The sequence below is a fragment of the Notechis scutatus genome, chromosome 2 (assembly GCF_049901735.1).
Source record: "Notechis scutatus isolate UNSWTSFEM ecotype Mainland chromosome 2, rNotScu1.2, whole genome shotgun sequence".
In the NCBI taxonomy this organism is placed as follows: Eukaryota; Metazoa; Chordata; class Lepidosauria; order Squamata; family Elapidae; genus Notechis; species Notechis scutatus.
In genome coordinates, this window is record NC_142010.1 from 222,791,616 (window position 1) to 222,811,967 (window position 20,352).

The 20,352-nt window shown below is 38.5% G+C and overlaps 1 protein-coding gene across 11 annotated transcripts in view; it reads right to left on the bottom strand.

Moving 5' to 3' along the window:
* The window catches only part of PAM (peptidylglycine alpha-amidating monooxygenase), a 157,392-nt gene that overhangs the window by 59,095 nt on the left and 77,945 nt on the right, over nucleotides 1-20,352 (bottom strand). For all 11 annotated transcript variants that reach the window (XM_087958114.1, XM_026672868.2, XM_026672860.2 and 8 more), the window contains 4 exons: nucleotides 7,955-8,040; nucleotides 6,029-6,112; nucleotides 2,501-2,549; nucleotides 229-296 (listed from right to left, as the gene is read on the bottom strand). In XM_087958114.1, coding sequence (XP_087814240.1) covers nucleotides 229-296; nucleotides 2,501-2,549; nucleotides 6,029-6,112; nucleotides 7,955-8,040 — 287 coding nt within the window. The remainder of the gene's footprint in view (nucleotides 1-228; nucleotides 297-2,500; nucleotides 2,550-6,028; nucleotides 6,113-7,954; nucleotides 8,041-20,352) is intronic.

Sequence of the window (20,352 nt, forward strand, 5' to 3'; positions counted from 1 at the left end):
AATAAAAACATGGATTTAGAAGTCAGTAATTATTACAATTTGATACTTTTTCTTAGATTGCAATGTTGATGTTCTGATATGGCAATCAAAGAAAGTAGTATCTTAACTTGTTCTAACATTTTTCTAATAAAGCTTTTAGTATTAAAAGTCCACACCAATAAACTGTTTGAACTGAAAAGAGTGCAAAGGCAGGGAGGGCTGGGTGGACAGGAAAACCTATTTATTCACCTTTTTCTCCAGGTGGTATAACAGTATCCACGGACATCATAAGATACATGCCAGCAATCAGAGGCTGCCTTTTAAAGAAAAATAAGAAACCTGTATCAAATTTACATATATTGCCCTAATTTATTACTTACTATATTTTACTTTACTAATAAGAAGGTAACTTTAACTGAATCTACCCAATCTGTATGGCTTGCTTTTTTTTTTTTTTTTAAAGAAAACAGCTATTTGGCTATATATAGCACCTTGAAAACTTTAAAACCAGTATACATATCTTGAAGCGGTAAAGGAGGAGTGTGCAAAAGTTGGCTTGAAACTCAACATTAAGAAAACTAAGATCATGACATACGGCCCTGTCAATTCCTGGCAGCTAGATGGGGAAGAAATGGAGATAGTGACAGGTTTTATTTTCCTGGGCTCCAAGATCACTGCAGATGAGGACAGCAGCCAAGAAATTAAAAGACACTTGCTCCTGGGGAGGAAAGCTATGCCATACTATGACAGCATACTAAAAATCAGAGACATCACCCTGCCAACAAAAGTGTGTATAGTCAAGGCTATCGTTTTCCCAGTTGCAATGTATGGCTGTAAAAGTTGGACCACAGGCTGAGCGCCAAAGAATTGAGGCCTTTGAACTATGGTGCTGGAGAAGACTCCTCCTCCTCCTTGGGCTGCAAGGTGATCAAACCAGTCAGTCCTAAAGGAGATCAACCCTGACTGCTCTTTCGAAGGCCAGATCCTGGAGATGAAACTCAAATACTTTGGCCACCTAATGAGAAGGAAGGACTCACTAGACAAGAGCCTAATGCTGGGAAAGATTGAGGGCAAAAGAAGAAGGGAATGGCAGAGAATGAGGTGGCTGGATGGTGTCACTGAAGCAGTCAGCGTGAGCTTAAATGGACTCCAGGGGACAGGAGTAGAGACAGGAAGGCCTGGAGGAACATTGTCATGGAGTCATGATGGATTGGACATGACTTCACGACTAACAACATACATACCGTTATATACTGACAAAACAGAGAGTTTATGGACAGTTACTCAAAGTCAAAAAAACAATTAAACAAATACAATGCACTTTTAGTAGGGAGGTATGAGGCTTTTACACCTCTTGTGGTGAGACAATCACAAGTGTCAAGCTTCCACATGTACGGCATACAATTCTTAATTTCATACTTACAACTAATTGTAAGCATTTACAACTAACTGCTCTACAAGGCATTCACTTTCCCCATATTGATTATAGAGAAGCTAGTTTTAAAAGACGTTTTGGCATTCATTATGGGAGAAAAGATTAAGGATTAAAATAGTCTTTCAAGGTTCTTTATTGGCCAGTAAATATTCTCTCTGTTAATTGGTCACATCAATATTTTTTTCCATTTCTGTGTCAATAACTGATGTCATTTTCAAACAGCTCTCATTCACAGTCAAAGTATCAGAAGATACATCCCACCAACATTGCCTCCTTTCAAAATGCATCTGCCGCCTAGAATAGCATACCCTGAGAGGTCAAGACTCCCCCACCCTGCTCTACTTTAGAAAACCTGACCTCTTTGCAGACTTTGACCTAATATAACTATGTGAGTGTGTTAGAAAAATGTGGGATGTTCACTCTGGGTTAACCATTATCTGTTGCTGATTGGCTAGGTTTCTTTTCCGTTTTATTCTTGTACAATGACAACACTGCTCGGAAGTGGATATGTTAAAGAAATACATGTGTACATAGACTCCTCTTTAAGTTGATGAATTAATTAATTGCCGATGAAATAAAGGACGAAATAAATAAGTAAAGGATGATGAATGCATAAAAAGCAAATATCCTCTTTGCATGGGGACAGGAGAGACAGTCCCATAACTGAAGGGGGAAATGAAACAAGCTATTGTTAAAGAAACTGAGGTTAACGAACAATTCATAATCAAACAGCAAAAAGTAGTGAAATTAGATTTGTGCTAAATAAATTTTTTACACTGAAAGCTAAAGATAAAAAAGTAGTAGTTGGTAATCCTTTCCAAGGAATGTTTACTTTGGCTACATATTTAAAAGTCAAACATTTATTTTTCAAGACAGAAAGACAACAAATGTACTTTACTGAAAATAGCCTTTCTATAATTTAAAAAATATATTATCAAGTCACTTTGAAGAGTCTATTCATTAAATAATCTGTCTTCTTTACAGGATGCACTTGGACTATCACTAGAATTCTATTCTGTTAAAGTTCATTTATCTTTTCAAAAGAATTGAAGAAAATATTTAAGAAACTATATGAAAGATACTTACTTTTGATTAGTCAGATGCAAAGTCACTCCAGAACAGTCTTTGTGCTTATCTGCAAAGATATTAAAATGGAGCTTAAGCACATTAATTTTCTTATTAGTATTGAGTGCAATAATTAAGTATATGACTGGATAATTTCTTATTGGAAATATCAATATGAAGATCAAATGTTTATTATCTAAAACCTTTTCTTTAGTCCCCTCCTTTGGGCTTCTTGTCATTTAAACTGTAAACATTTGGTAGCTCTCCTCATTTTTTAACCATATGGATTGCTTTAGGAAACAATAGTTTTTACACAAAATATTTTAAATAGCTGGAAAATACACAGTTGCTATTTAAAGAAAAGCTTAAAAAAACAAACGAGAAAGGAAGATCATTACAGAGATATGGAAAATTGGAATTCCCTTTTAGAGAACACAGATCACATAACCTTTCTTATTTTATCCTAAAACAATCCTGTGAACTGGTTTGCTTTCATGTTACTAAGTCAAAGATGTTCCACTGACTGATTATAATTTGCCAAGAGCAACTCATTATTTTTAGTCAAGCAAAGAACTAGATATTTTTTCTAGATCAAGTCAGGCATTGCTAATCCAGAAAGGGCAGATGGTACAAGAACAACAGAAACTGCACTGGAATAGAGACTGTTCTACATCCATTTCCTCCAGATTTAATGGTCTTATACCAAACGTTCATATATTTCAATTCTTGATTCATTAAAGAAATTCAAAACAAATGCAGAAATCGACAGTTTATAAAACAGCATTGTAGGGAATTTCTAAGGAGGTAAAATGATATGAATTGCTATAAGCTGAAATTTATTTATTTCATCCCAAATTATATAAAATTGTAGAGTTCACAAGCAGCTTTATCACATTTTCATCTGTAGTAAATAAAAACAATATGAAAATAAACTAACATCACAAGTGAAACCCCAGGGAAATAATTGCTGCCTTTAAATCCATACAGCTATATACTTCAGAAAAATTGCCTGCTGTACTAAAGTAAAATAAAACCTTCAGCTCTGCGTAACAGAAAGGTGTTTTTTTTAAAATAACATACTCCTATATTAAATACCTACAATGTACAAACTCTCTAACAGAATTCCAACATATGGACCTTTTTTGTTTTTTGTTCTCATATCTCTATTTTCAAAAATGGCAATGTCTAACCAATTTTGTCTGGGAAAAAACAAGATCATAAAATTTCCTTTCTTGGCAAGTACATCATATGCTACACGGATTGCCTGAACACAATGATCCTTATAGAGCATATGTTGTCCCCATTTCCCTCTCAGTCTAGGATTGTTGCATTTCAGTTAGACAGCAAGTATATATTTCTTTAGAACAAACGAATTATTAGCTTCTATTTGCCCTATGGCAATGAGAGGAAAATGTATTCAACCTACTCTCGGAAGCAGATTTCTTTCAAGCTGATTCTCTAAGCAGCGTTTCCAACAGAGATCAAACAAGAATCTATGCTTACTAGTGTGGATTTAATAGCACTTCTGAACTGCAGAGTCTCTATAGAAAATCCATTGTGATAGGAGTATCAGCTCCTGATTCTTTGATCACTAAAAAAAAATATGGTAACTGCCACTCAAACAATACATTAAAGGTTTATAAAACTAAAAAAAAATCCTAAAACCTACTTATTCTACCATCGTTATATTTTTTAAAAAGCCCAGAAGAAATAGAAACCAATTTTCCTCTCTTGCTTATTTGTGAAATATTACATGGAAGTGGTGATAAATGTACCCAATGTTAATAAAATCATTTGATATTGACTATTCTAAACTAGACAAAAATATAGGGCAAACATAGTCACAAATAGGAAAACGATAAAAAGGTTTACTTAAAAGTTTATCTTAAATGTCATATCGTGCTGCATAATGTATGAAGGCATGTGGAGGGATGCTTGTAGATGCACATCTAAGATATATTTATAAATTCACATTTCAAAGATAAGAAAAGAGTCTATATATCTAAATAGGAAATGGCCATTTTAAACAAAACTATCTTTTTAATTAAGTTAATACTTATGATAAAGAATACAATGGATTTTGTTCTTTGTTTGAACTTTTGCCAATGTAGTCTATGATGAAGACCGAATGAAGATCAGACCCTGATTAAAGAAATAATGTCTTCTGCATCACAAACTTTGTTAAATTAAACAGCTGGAAATATTAAGGTGATATCCCATGATGACAGTAATTTTCTTGGAAATAATAATAATAAATAATAATATATAATAATGGTTACATTTTCTATTCTAGCCTAGAAGACGTTCCTAGCTGTTTCCCATTTGAATAATAACAGTTTCAACACTGTCTTATTTTTTCAGGAATAATCAAGACCAGCTGTGTCACAAATTTACTGAGAGTAGAAATTAACATAGATTAAAAACTATGTCGAATTTCTCCAGTCCCTTATAAGTTCTTCGTAGGAATGCATTTTTACTATAAACAAATTTGGAGCTGTTCTGTAAAAACAGAATAAAATATAAACATTAAAATTAACAGAAAAACGTAATCAGATTACTTTGGAAGAAGAAAATCACATGTATGTTAACTAGGTATAATTACATGGATCAGACATGTTGCAAAGAACAATAAATATTACTATAAACTCTCCAATGCCTTCAATTTAGCCCTGAAAAGAAAATAAGTAATGGGAGAGATAAGCAATGTAAAAATATCATCAAAATGCAGTTTAAATTAATTTCAACTGAGCTAACAATAGTTACCACGAATTACTCATTTGCTGCTCTTATCAAACAGAGGTCCTTGGAACTTATAAATCAGAATCCACTTTCACTTGCTGAAAATTAAACTCACAATACAATATACAATCATTACTGGAATGTGCTAAAATGGCATGCTGTCACAACTGTGAGATTTACATGAACAAACTACCAAAATAGTCTATATAATATTTGCAAAAACTGAAATAGTTTTTTTACTAGAGGCTAATAGAAATATAGTGAATAAGCATAATCTTTTCTTAATTTAACATCCATTTAATTTTATTCTATTTAATTATTCTACCATCATTATTTCAGAAGACTAGTTAAAAAGAAAACATTGGAAAAAGAAAAGTACTATAATGGGTACTTAAAATTTAATTTTTTCCTTTAAAAAAATGTTACTTAAATTTACCGAGTCTAACATGAAATCAATCCATTCTGTTCTGCCCCAGGATATATTCTTGCTATTATCTCTCCTACCTGCCCAAATCTTAATGTGGAGGAGGATAGTAGGAAGAATCTCAAGAACTAGGAAGAGGCCACGTTAACGAGTATTCAAAATCGAGTCCCATTCATTCTTAATTATGCAGTGAGATGTGAGGACAGAGACTAGAACCATCACCATTAAGAAAAGTTCCATTGTGTTCCACCAAAATAATTTTGGAAATCTAGCGTATTAGCCTATTGACAGATTTATTCTAAATTTAATAAAGGAAGCTCTGTCCTCCCATAGTAGATACATTTATTTATCTTACTCATAACAGCAAGAGTAAAGATTTTGCATACCTTTGAATACACCAACATCCCCATAATGGACTTGGAGAACAAAATATTTGCTGCCCGTTTCTCCTCCAACTTTAAACCCAACACCTTGAGGGGAAGAAAAGGTAAAACTCAGTTTATCATATTCAAGCATAATCTTAAAGGAAAAAAAATCCTAAAGTAAGAGCATTGAATTTGCATTGATATTCTCTGAAGAAGCCATCCCTAAAGTATGTGCTTCAAGGAAAATAAATATTGCAACAGATAGGTTCTGCATGATAGTTCTGAATTTGTCTCTACCTTAAGAAGAACAAAATCAAACAGAAATAGTGAGATATCCCAGTTCATATCTGATTTACTCATTTATTTATATTTGTTTTAAAATTATAATGTGGCAATATGGAAACCATTATAATACAAGATTTTGAAAATCACCCTCATTTTGAAAATCTTTTTGACATATTCTGCTGCAAGCCAAATGGATTTGCTAATATTTCATAATTTATTAGCCATAAAAGTTATTGGCAACTATATCTAGAAGAAAAAAATCAGCAGGAAGGTGTACTACATAATACATTTATCTGTACATTAAAAGTAAAAAAGATGGGTGGGGGAATCCCCAAACACTCCTTTTTATAGTAAACTGCTAAGTGAGCAATTTTATTCTCTGAAAGCCTAATTATTTGAGCAAAAAAATCACTACTACCGTGTTTCTCACAAAATAAGGCCGGGCCTTTTTTTTTTTTGACCCCTGAAAAAACGGCTAGGCCGTCTTTTCGGGGGTGACTTTATTTCCTCCCCCACCTAGAGCAGCCCATACGCACGTACCTCGCTGCGAGGTCGCTTCTATCGGCCGACGAAGCTCCCTGAAGGCAGAGTCCCCAGCTGCTTCAGGGCGTGGCGTGGCTGCCCGTGTCCCTTGCCTTCAGGCAGTCTCTTTTGGCGATGGAAGCTCCCCAAATGCAGTCACCAGCCACTTCAATCGGCCGGTAGAAGCGGCCTCACGACGAGGGGAGTGTGTGTGTGCGCTCACCCCGAGGCCGCTTCTACCGGCTGATCGAAGTGGCTGGGGACTGCATTTGGGGAGCTTCCATTGCCCGAAAAGACTGCCTAAAGGCAGGGGGACATGGGCAGCCACGCCTTGCCCTGAAGCGGCTGGGGACTCTGCCTTCAAGGGAGCTTTCTCTGCCGATAGAAGCCACCTCACGGCAAGGGGAGTGTGTGTGTGCGCGCGCCCGAGGCCACTTCTACTGGCCAATCGAAGTGGCTGGTGACTGCACTTGGGGATCTTCCATTGCCCGAAAGAGACTGCCTAAAGGCGAGGGGACATGGCTAGCCACGCCACGCCCTGAAGCGGCTGGGGACTCTGCCTTCAAGGGAGCTTTCATCTGCCAAAAGGAGCAGCCTCGTAGCAAGGGGAGTGTGTGTATGTGTGTGTGTGCTCGCTCGCCCCGAGGCCGATCGAAGTGGCTGGTGACTGCACTTGGGGAGCTTCCATCGCCCGAAAGAGACTGCCCTAAAAGGCAAGGGGACACGGGTAGCCACGCCACGCCCTGAAGCGGCTGGGGACTCTGCCTTCAGGGAGCTCCTATCAGCTATCGGGGTATTCTAGCCTAGGCTACCTGCAGGGCACTCCTAAAGGCAAGTTTTCTCCCCATCCCCCCCGCCCTTCCCCCGCCCATTTCTCTTCACCTCGTATAGTTCTAACGAATGATGTGAGAAATGGCAGGGAAAAGCATGGTTTAAATAGGCCTAAATTTTGGGGGCGGGGCTTAATTTCACCTCATGCCTAGAAATCATGCTGGGCCTTCCTATTGGTGGAGGCCATATTGTTGGAGAAACACGGTATTAGATTAATACAGAAATTAGTAATATAAATTGCTTTTCCTATTATTACCTCTTGTGTAGAATTCTATATCACCAAAAAAAATATAAAAAAAAATCTCATACCTTTTGGTAATCTTGTTGGTGGTGCATTTCTTGCCCAAGCATATAAGATATCACTTGTGTCTGTACATGTTCCTCCATCACAATTCCTACAAAACATACACACACATAGAATCTCTTTTAAGTTATGTCCCCTACCCTCATCAGACCTCTCATTTCACATCTCATCAGAACAACGACTTCTATAATTATGCTTCTTCATTTAAAAAAATGGTTCTCAACCATGTCATGTTTTACAACCTAGAATCATTTAAAAATATTTTTCAAGGTATTAAAGCCCTTGTCGTTGTTGTTATCATTGTTATCAGCAGTAGCAACATGTCCTGAATGTGGAATATTTTATTTATTATATTCATAGCATTCCATTCCACCATAAAATTTAATCAGTCTATATATAGCCCTATCCTTTGAAGCAGCTTCTGAAGTAGGTTAAGATGAAAGATGAAACCTGATATAAGGCTGTCCCAGGAAATGGATAGGAATTGGAATTTTTCCAATCAGATCCTCTTACTACTATATCATATTGGCCCACACCAATCGATCAATCAGTCATACTTCTTAATCACAGTTTTATGTGTCTCTTGTTTATATCCATTTAAATATTAAAGTACTATAATATTGGTATTAGAGAAAGAAAAAAAGAAAGATAGGCTCATGTATCTATCATAAATTGTGTCATAATTTAGCTGACCCAGCTGATCAAAAACATGAACAATCTGATGACATTACTCTGATAGTTGAAAGTACAAATAATCTGGGTTGTCTGCTAATAAAAGACAGGATATGCTGTAAAAATGGCATTAATATTTAAGATATAGAAAAACTAAAGTAATGAGAACAGGTAAAACAACGAGAATTAAAATTCATACTGATAGCTTCTGTTTTTGAAGACTACCATGTACAAAAGTCAAGAACTACACCTTAGACTAGTGCTAGGTAGGAATGCAATTAAAGCTTTGAAAAGATATGTACATCAATTGATATCCACATACTTAGGATAGAAAATATATTGATCAGTTGAAGTTTGATGTTGGAGAAACCACATGAAAATACCTGGTAGCCAAGAATTTACACTAAAGGGTCACTGAACAAGTTCTAGAGTTCTAATTGAAGGTACAAATGCATCTTATGCAAAGACCTGCTCCTTTGAAAAGTCCATAATGTTGTTAAAGATGGAAAGATGGAAAGGAGAATAAGATTTGAATTAGCAGCAAGATGGGTAGACTTTTATAGTGGCATTGGGTGTATTGTTGGAAAACTTGAAAGGTCAGGTTAGAGGCAGGTCATCCTGAAGAAAGTTTATCTGTATAGTTACTTAGAGATGATACTGACTTGATGACACACAAATTTAATTCGAGTGAACATCATTTCTTTTCATAAGAAATAGCAATAGGCTATTAGACTTATTATACCACTCTATAGTGCTTTCCAGCCCTCTCAAAGTGGTTTACAAAGTCAGCATATTTGGGTCCTCATTTTACCCACCTCAGAAGGATGGAAGGCTGAGTCAACCTTGAGCCTGGTGGGATTCGATCTGCCAAATTGCAGTAGAAGTAACTTGCAGTACTGCACTAGAACCACTGAGCCACCAAGGCTCCTATGTGACATAGCTTTCTCCTTGCACTGACACTACAACAAATATGTTTGCTTTTTATTCTGAAATTACAGTCTTACTTAAGTGAAAGAAGTGTGACATTTTGAGTAGTGCCAGTAGCTACATCATTTTAATACTTGAGAAATATATACAAAATGAATGGTTTTGTTAGTGTTTAATCAAGGAAATCATTCTAACAATTTAATAATTTTATTATAATATCAAGGAAGCTGTGCTTTTGCTTCCTTCATATTATATATTATATACTGGATCTAAAAGGATAAAATGTAGGTTAGCTAACTATAGAATCAACAGTTACCATAATAATAATTACAATAAATAAATTTGAAGATCTAGACTATAATTTAAAATCTTGAATGAACCATCTGCCTTATGTTTTAAAAGCAATTTAAATCAGTTTTATTAATTAATCAGTGCTATTGCACTTATTATCCATCCATCCATCCATCTATCATCTATCTAATTTAGATACTGCCCATTTCACTCACAGAGTATTCTAGGCAGTTTATAGATAAAAGCATAACTTCTGATACATTGCCAATCGTAATTGAAATTGTTGTACTGCATTTCAAAGACCAGATAGTTCGTAAAGGGGTATTATAATTCCTCCCATATAATCATGTCTTTCCATTGACATAAGCAGAGGAAGCTTTGGATTATGCTCTACTTTTTTTCCAAAATTATGTTAGATCAGCAGAATATAGTAGGCATATTTCCAATTCTATGGAAGTCCTTATGATTTTTATGAAGTTGATTATCTTCAGGACTATCTTCAGGACTATCAGTCTTAAAGATAGAATTATCTCTAGTTTGGTGCAACTTTCCTCCAAATATTAAGCACAGAATAATAACTATGGGAGAAGGATATGCCTCCGTAACCTGACCTAGTGGGCCACTATGATAAACAAAATGCTTAATTAAGATGGCCTTGGCCTTAATCACCAAAGTTATATATAGTGTGGTTTTTAACTAGGACTTGGAACAAGCTTAGACTTGGACAAGCAGCATTTCAAAAAACATAAGAACAGCTTTGGTGGTTAAGGCCATATGAGAAGATGATTTTTGGAATTTCCCATCCACAATTACACCTGAAAAACAGACTGAGTGAAAATATATTTATCTGGCCATCCCCAGTCTGGTGAGATGTAATGAATTATTTAAAATATTATATTTTAAAATTGTATATAATTATCTACAATAGAATATACATGTTTTATGATCCTTTTCATTAATAATTTTTACTGACAGCCATGTAATAATAATAAAGGACCATATATGTAATAGAATCCATTTTGTGAGATACATTTGCTTCTCCTTCACAATATTTTTGTTCATGTTCTTTTTATTCTGACAAATATTTGACTTGATTCAATTAAGGTTATTTTTTAATCAGATTGATTTTTTAATCAGATAGCTACCAAAAAATGAATTCTGTTTTTTTTTAATTATTATTATTATTACCTTCAGCATTTTTAGAAGATGGAATACTGTTTTGTGTAATAAATTGTGACTCGGAGACTCTTAACAAAGTTTCTAATTTTGAATGGTAAATAATATGTATAAATAAAAGGATCAACTACATAAAATCAATTTACTATATCTGAATAGTCAAGTTAAAAATGTAAAGAGATTGTTTGAACATGACATGTATGCTGTACATGTCTTAAGAGCATGTATGCTGTACTGTCTTAACAGTAGAACACAAAGCATTCAATAAAATTAGAAATAATTCTGATAAATAATTGCTGAATTAACAGATACTTTTAGTATATAATGACTCTTGGCAGTGTACACTAATGAAATCATAACTAATAATACATAAAACAGGCTTCCAGAAAAGAAAAAAATATGTATTCTATAGCAGTGGCCCCCAACCTTTTTGTGCCACGCTCGGTACCCGGCATCACAAAATGATCCGCGGCCTGGTACTGGCATCAGCACGCATGACAAGGCAAGGTGAGCTGAGCGACCGGCCAGCCAGCCACCCCCACTTCTCCCCGCCACCTTCAACTCCTCCTTTGTACCTTTGTCGATGGGCTTCGGGACAGCTTCGACGGCCGCTCGGCTCGCCTTGCCTTGGGTGCTGAAAGAATCCTCGCGCCTTAGTTTCGTCGCCGCCCCTCCCTTCGATGAAACTAAGGCGCGAGGATTCCTTCAGGACCCAAACGCCGCTTCCAACCGGAAAAGCTCACCCGGAAGCATTTTCTCATCGAAAAAAATGGCGGTGCCCAGCAAACCGCGCCCGGTAGAAAATGTTCCGCGGACGGTGACGGTCCAGGGCCCGGTTGTTGGGGACCCTGTTCTATAGTACCATACTCTATTCGAGGAATGTCAAACTCAATTTCATTGAGGGCTGCATTAGGGTTGTATTTGACCTCAGGGGCTGGGGTGGGCATGGCCAGATGGGCATGGCCAGCATGACATCACTCATGTCAGGGGGAGCCATGGCTCCTGAGCTGTTTTCAGTTGGGACAGCCTTCTGCAACACTCTGCCAGCAAAAACAGAGCTCAGGAGGGTCGCATGCAGTTCTCGCAAGCTCCATTTTCACTGGCAGAGGTACCGCAGTCTGGTTCTTCGCTGTTTCCAGAGTGGCCCCGTGGGCCAGATCTAAGCACCCCGAAGGCCGGAGCCGGCGAGCCTTGAGTTTGCCCTGCTCTATCCAGCTTAACACAAAGTCTAGCAAAAAACCAGGTTTTTAAGGCTCTGAACTCTAAAGGTAGTCCTCATTGAACTGCTACTCATTCAGGAACCAAAGTTACATCAGCACTTAACAAGGAGGATGTCATGGTTGCAGCTATTCACAGCTTCCCCGTGGTCGTGTGATTGTGATTCAAATGCTTGGCAAGCAACTTGCAATTACAATGTTACAGCCTCCTATGGTCACATGATCATCACTTGCACACTGCCAGCTTTCAATAAACAAAGTTTATAAGGAAGCTGGCATGAGGCCAGAAATGGTGATCATATAGTAGGACACTGCAATTTGCAGAATTAGCTGAATTATGGCAATTGGGATTGCTAAAGCTGTTTTAAGTCAGTACAGTTGCACTTTATGACTGGTCCACTTATCACCAGAGCTCTTGGTCCAAATTACCATTGTTAAGCAAGAACTACCTGTACATAAGGATGGCAGCCAGCCAATATCAGGGGCAAAATTGTTTCAGAGGGCAGGTTCTGTGACACAGAAGAGGGCAGGCACAGGGAACACGACCTTGGTGTTTAGTACCAATCTCATGCTCTGCCCCATTGCACTCACCTCATTTTCCTGGTCAGCAGATCTGTGGTGGCCCTGATCTTAGACTGCTGCTTTTAAATGTGAGATCAGCTTGCAATAAGGCTAATGGACCCAGATAGGTTCCAGAAGGAGCTGGGGGTTATAACTGCAGATCTATTATACAGTCCAGCTGAGCTCTTAGTCACTGTTTGGAATAGGAAGGTGACTGGGGCTCTGGATAGGATTGCACCCTTGTGACCTCTCCTCGCCTGTAGACCTCTCTGTGCCCCATGGTAAACAGAGGAACTGAGAAGGATGAAACGCATGAGGAGACATCTAGAGCGCTGCTAGCGGAAGACAGGAGATGAACTTGATCGAACATGGGTAAGAGCTGCTACTAAGGCCTACCTTGTGGCGATTCATGAGGCGAAGTGTAAATACTTCTCCATACTAATTGCATCTGCAGATAATCGCCCAGTAACCCTCTTTAAGGTGAGCCGTCTCCTCCTAGGGAAGGAGGAAATTGAGGTCCACCTGAAGGGGCGCGCTGAGGAATTTGCGGATTTTCTGGAAGACAAAATCACTCGACTTAGTTCCCAGTTAGATGCCGGCATGGTTGCTGATCCAGTGGAAGCTCCTGAGGCAGGTTCTTGCCCTGTTATCTGGGATGGGTTTGACCTTGTTGCTCCTGAGAAAGTGGACAGGATCCTAGGGAGTATGCGTGCGAGCACCTGTATTTTAGACCCATGTCCCTCCTGGCTTGTGAAAGATTCCCAGGAGATGACAGGCGGGTGGACTCTGGTGGTGATTAATGCTTCTCTACAGGAGGGGACAATGTCCCAGCTCTTTAAGGAGGCTGTGGTCCGCCCTCTTCTTCAGAAGCCATTGCTGGACTCCACCCGGTTGGATAATTTCCGACCTGTCTCCAATGTACCCTTTTTGGGGAAGGTTGTTGAGAAGGTGGTCGCACAGCAGCTCCAGAGGTTTCAAGATTCAGGCCTGGATTTGGGACAGAAACAGCATTGGTCACACTTTTGGATGATCTCTGGTGGGAGTGGGATGGGGGTAGTGCATCCATCCTTGTTCTACTTGACCTCGTAGCGGCTTTTGATACCATTGACCATGGGATTCTCCTGTGCTGTCTTGGTTCACTTCCTTCTTCTGTGGCCGCTCTCAGTCAGTGTTGATAGGAGGGGAGAGATCCAGCCCTCACCCACTGCTTTACGGGGTTCCTCAGGGCTCAGTACTCTTTCTGCTCCTGTTCAACGTTTATATGGAGCCGCTGGGTGAGATCATCTGTCACCATGACTGAGGTATCACCAATATGCTGATGATACTCAGCTGTATGTCTCGGCCCGTGGTGAATTAAGTGATGCTGTGTCCTCCCTCTCGCAGTGCCTGGAGGTTGTTAGAGGCTGGATGGGGAGCAACGGGTTGAAACTGAACCCTTCCAAGACCGAGTGGCTCTGGGTTTGGAGTTTGTTGGTTCAGGGAGAATTACACCTTTAGTCTTGGATGGGGTGGCACTACCCCAAACAGACCCTGTGCGTAATCTAGGGGTTTTCCTGGACTCACAATTCCTGTTCAAAGAGCAGGTGGCAGTCGTGGCCAGGAGGGCCTTTGCGCAACTGCGGGTTGTGCACCAGTTACAGCCTTTCCTGGATTAGCGGTCCCTACTCACAGTCACTCATGCCCTGGTCACTTCCCGTCTTGATTATTGCAATGCACTCTACATGGGGCTGCCCTTGAAGAGCACCCAGAAGCTCCAGTTGGTGCAAAATGCAGTGGCCCGCATGGTTTTGTGCAAACCCTGGTGTGCACTTGTGTTGCCTCTCCTGCAGGAGCTGCATTGGTTGCCGATTTGCTTCTAGGTGCAAGTCAAGGTGCTGGTTGTCACCTTTAAAGACCTTCATGGCTTGGGTCTGGGTTATCTGAGGAAACATCTCTTGCCAGTGACATCTACCCAACCCATTAGAGCGAGGAGGCAGGGAGTGATACATGTCCCACCCAAGGAGATACACCTGTGAAACCCAGAAGAAGGGCCTTTTCCGTGGTGGCTCCGTCTCTCTGGAACATCATTCCCTCAGAGATTAGAATGGCCCCCTCACTAATACTCTTCCAAAAAGCACTGAAGACTTGGTTTTGCCAGCGGGCCTGGGGAACCCAAAGAGGGATGGAGCCCATCAAATGGCTAGTGTGATCTGCTGTTATCGGGACAAGGGGTGGGAGTTGGTTTTTTTTTTTTTTTTTTTTGTTTTGTTTTTTTGTTTTCCCAAATTTTGTTCTATTGTACTTTACTAATTTATTTAATTCTTTTTATTAGTTTTTATTGTTTTTATTGTTTTTATTTTTTGTTTTAAATATGGTTTTATATTATGTAAGCTGCCTCGAGTCGCCATGGACGAATAGGTGGCAATATAAATTAAATAAATAAATAAATGATAAATATGTCCTAGATCCCAACAGATAACACTAATTAGTGGATAGAACATGAAATATGTGACTTTCTGATCAATGAAGATAGGTAGAAACTATGAAAGACAGATGGTCCTTCAGATAATCAGGTCCTATGCCAAGAAGGGCTTTATAACTAGCACCTTGAATTGCATCCAGCATCAGTGTGTAGGCCATGAAGCAGAGGTGCTACATGTCCATAATGGCATGTGCTACTGCATTCAACAGCTGCAGCTACTAAATTGTTTTCAAGGAAAAATCCATGTATGTTGCAATACTCTATATGAGGTGACCAAATCAGGAATGACTGAAAGGCCGTCTACTCCAGGTAGCTGCACAGCTCTCCCAAAAGATGGATTTGGTGAAGATCTTTTTAACTACAGCTGCCCCCTGCTCCTCAAGCAAATTTCACAATACTCCTGATACGATTCAAACCCGCACAACAATTCAATCTTGTCAGTGTTGAGCTTAAATGTGTTCCTATCCATGTGCCTCCTGCCCAGCCTCGAGACAATGGAACAAGGCTTTGACAACATCATCCAATCAGCCTGAGATTGAGAATTGTAAATGGGTATCATCAACATATTGCTGATATTTGATCCAAACAGAACGTAACCTTGTCTAACAATCTCATGTAGATGTTAAAAAGGGAGGTAAGAGTTCTAAGGGACCACACACATTAGGGACCTGGGCAGAGGTGGTATTCATCAGGTTCTGACCAATTCTGGAGAACTGGTAGCGGAAATTTTGAGTAGTTCGGAGAACCACCAAATACCACCTCTGACTGGTCCTGCCCCCATCTATTCCCTGCGTCCCGAGTCCCAGCTGATCGGCTGGGTCTTCTTTTATTGCCCTGCACAGGAGAAGGGAGCTAGAAGGGAGCTGGAAAGCAGGTTAGTGGGGTGGGGAGGGAATGGGATTTTGCAATAACCTTCCCCCAGAAGTGGGGAGGGAATGGAGATTTTACAATATCCTTCCCCTGCCATTCCCACCAAGCCATGCCCACCAAGCCATGCCATGCCCTCCAAGCCACACCCAAAGAACCGGTAGTAAAACAATTTGAATCCCACTACTGGACCTGGGACTTCATAATGCCCTATTCAAATCTCCCCTGCATATGTTGGCCTGATGCTATCAGACTGGAGGGAAGCTAGTAGGTAGCAATAGAGGTAGATGAGGGGCATAGCTGAAAGGAGACTTTCCTGATAAGTGCTGGCCCAAAATCATTCAAGGCATTCAGACCATTTTACTGAAACAGCTGGAATGGCCTCTTCACTTTAGCAAAAGCAAGTAGACTGCTGTCAATCAGGCTGTCAAAGATCATCTTCGTCACTTTGCACAGGTCTAGGCAATAGACTTCTATAAGAGTTTTATAACTGCAACCATGACTATGTACAATATCTCCTCTTCATTATGTCCATGTTGATTTCAAATATTTTACGGATTCAACCACAATGAAATAGAAATTTCAGCATTACAATAATGTACAAAAAGAGACCTTATCTCTTAAAATCTTCTGTTTCACTGACATAAAACCACTTTCACTTTTGCACAGCCCATGAAGCATTTCGTTTAGCCCACTGAGGTGCAAAGACAACCACAAATAATATAAAGCAGGCTCAATGTGACAAGAATAGCATATGATCAAGAGAGGCATAATAAAGAAGAGATGATGGCAATTAAAAATTATGGTTGGCTATCAAATCCAGCCTATCTTTTGAGAAAACCCAAATTATACTTTTACTTTAAGCATTATGTGATATATGTTGTTAATAAAATTAAGTGAGCAAAGCAATCCCAATGTATATATATTGCATATAAAACACATACACACACACACACACACACACACACACACACACACACACTGCTTTGTATCATCATAGTATACTGTATATAATACCAGCTAACTTTATCCATTATGAATAATAGAAATGTGCAAGAAGTATTGAAAATAAAAAGTTGAATAAGTTGGGTATAGCTTCAATAAATATATTTATTGAATATATTTTCAGTGGTATATAAATAGAACACCTTCCCATTTTCAGAACCCTTTGGGGTTTTGCTAACATTTCTGGTTACTTGCTTTATAAACTGCCCTTTTCAAATATTAATGGCCCAATCAAAATTTAAAAGGCATTTCAAAGTTCTTATTTATTAATAGCAGTATCTTATTGATGAGAAAGAAGGTGCAGATATTTGCACCTGTTTGTATTCGCTGGGAATTTAAAATTGGAGTTGCAACCTTTTATCTATTTAAACATAAAAGCAATCCATTTTAGTTAATTAATTCATATGGTGAATCATAAATGAGTGACTAACAGTACAGTGCATGGTTGTTTTCTTTGTTTATTTTTAGCTTCAGTGTATCACAGTGATGTAACATTTTTTAATAAATACAGCTCGGATTTCTGTTCAAGAAGTAGCTGAAGTTTATTAAAGTTATTTGTATGAGATGGTGGCCATATAAAAGGGAGGGAAGAAGGAAAAAAATTGCACATTTTTTCTCCTTCAAAAAAGTAAATATGATCAGTTTTTCAGCTGATTTAGACTAATCAACCTGAAATACTAAAGAATGAATACTTAAAAAAATATTGTATTAACAACTCATACATGCCTTAAAATTCAGCATGTTTAGACATGAGAAACTCCTTTTGCACCATTTTTCTATTAGGGGTCTGGTAGTAATACTTTGAGATAGTTCTGTTCCTATCTTTCCAAATATAATTGGAAGATGCGGATCCACAAGGTTTTGTCTTGTATGTCATGCCATTTAACATCCATATAAAGCCATTGGAAAGAATTGTTCACGGGTTTAGAGAAAGAAGTAATCAGTGCTGACGGTAGTTATATTTTTCTGAGAATTAGAAGTTTTCCTGAATTCAGCATGATACTTTCAATCATATTTCATCGGTAGCAAAGAGAGCTGTTAGTCTTTGACCAGTTGTGTCACTATCGGAAGAACAAAGACCTAGCTTGGTGATTTCTGCACTGCCAACCTTAAACATGGATTGCAATGCATGAAACAGTCTTGAAAAGACTCAGAAATTGCACTTAGCTCAGAACATAGCAAAATATGTGAGGATTGGTTCCTCCTAAAAGTTTTGCCTAAATCCCATGTACAAACAACTTCACTCGTTCCCAAGACCAACTGACAATTCTCATATGTATAAAATGCTCACACAGTTTAAGCTCCTTAGTATCAAGCTCCTTATTCCTGAAGTCTCCATCCAACATCTTAGAACATCAATGTAGACTTTTTTTGCAGTTTGATTGTGGATTTATTTGACATCTACACTTAACTCTGTCTATTCTTTGGCAAATTCATGTTGTCAAACAATGTTACTGGAAATCAAGCAACCTCTTAGTTTCCTGTGTCTACTGATTACTTCAACTGCCTTAATACTTTTGAAATGCATTCTTAATGTTACAAAATTTATGTTTATTGTATTTCTGTTCTTGTAATTCTATTTCTGTAAATAGCCTTTATGCAAGAGAGCATTAGAGGAATGCTCTGAATAAAATCAGTTCATTTATTTATTATTGATCCCAATCATATAAATGTATTTAATTCTAGCAGTCAGGTAGCATATTTATCTGTTTTTAAAAGACAATTCATGTCTTTACTTAGTAAATGAATAAGGACTTATAACCATGTGATTGAGGACATTTGGTTATAAAATTGATATTACTGTTTTACAATTGCTTTTATTAACTTGTTTGGTGACATTAATTGGTTCAGAAGTGCCTTCAAATTAGTGTTAACTCCTGGTGATTGCTTGATCAGTCTCTGCAATTTTCTTCGCAACATTTTTTTTTTGGAAATTATTTGTCATTGCCTCCTTCTTAGCACTGAAAGAAAATGACTTGTTCAAGATCAGTCATCTGGCTTTGTGCCTAAGGTGGAACTAGAATACATAGAGTGCCAATTTCTACACTGGTGCCAGTGGTGGTATTCTACCGCTTCAGCCAGTTCATGCTACTGGTTCAGCCGAACTGGTAGTAAAAAAATTGCTACCGGTTCAACTAAACTTGTATTTCCAACTATCAGCTGGGTGAGCATCAACTGTGCTGTGTGATTTAGATTAGCTAGAAAGCAGGAAATCTATGAATTTCTTGCTTTCTAGCTGATTTAATCTAAATCACGTGGTACAGCTGATTCCCTCCCCGTCACTTCAAAGTGCATCTTTTTCCAGCGCTTCCCTGAGGTCCACTAGGCCAAAAACAGGGCATGGGGGAGTGCTGCGCCCCCGCCGTGTTCCATATTTGCTCCCAGGAGGCTTCCCTGAGGCCCACTAAGCCAAAAATGGGACAGGGGGGGTGCAAAAGAAAGAAAGAAAGAAAAAGAGGGAGGGGAGAAAGAAAGAGAAAGAAAAAAGAAAAAGAAAAAGAGAGAGGGGGGAGGGAGGGAAGGAGGAAAAAAGGAGAGGAAGGAAGGATACAAACCTTGCCACTAGACCAAGGGTCTTCAAACCTAGCAAGTTTAAGACTTGTGGACTTCAACTCCCAGAATTCCTGAGTTAACATGACTGGAGGAGGAATTCTGGGAGCTGAAGTCCACAAGTGTTAAAGCTGTCAAGTTTGAAGATTCCTGCACTAGACGCAGCTTTGAAACATCATAGCAATCCAGGGTTGGAAGGTGCCTGGAGGTCATCTAGTCCAACCCCCTGCTTCAGAAAGTGAAGACACAGAAAGTGTGTTTCTGTCTTTTGACTCACCCAGTCACATGACCACATAGCTACACCCACCAAGCCATGCCCACAAGACCGGTAGTAAAAAAATTTGAATCCCACCACTGACTGGTTTTTAATCCCTATACCATATTGGCTCTCCAACTTAGCATAAACGTTAATAATATAAAAATGGAAAATTACTTGAAAAAAATTCTATCCTAAGAATTATTTCCAACTAAATAAAACTTTTTAAATTAAAACTTGGCAAACATTCCAAAACCTTGCATTATTCACTATCCAGATAAGGGCAAACAATAACACAGGAACCTAAGGTCTTCTCAATTTTTTTTACGAAATAATAAAAACCAGTTAACTTGAGGACTACTAAAGGAGTTGAGCAGTTTCAAAATTGGATTAAATAAACAAACAAACAAACAAACAAAC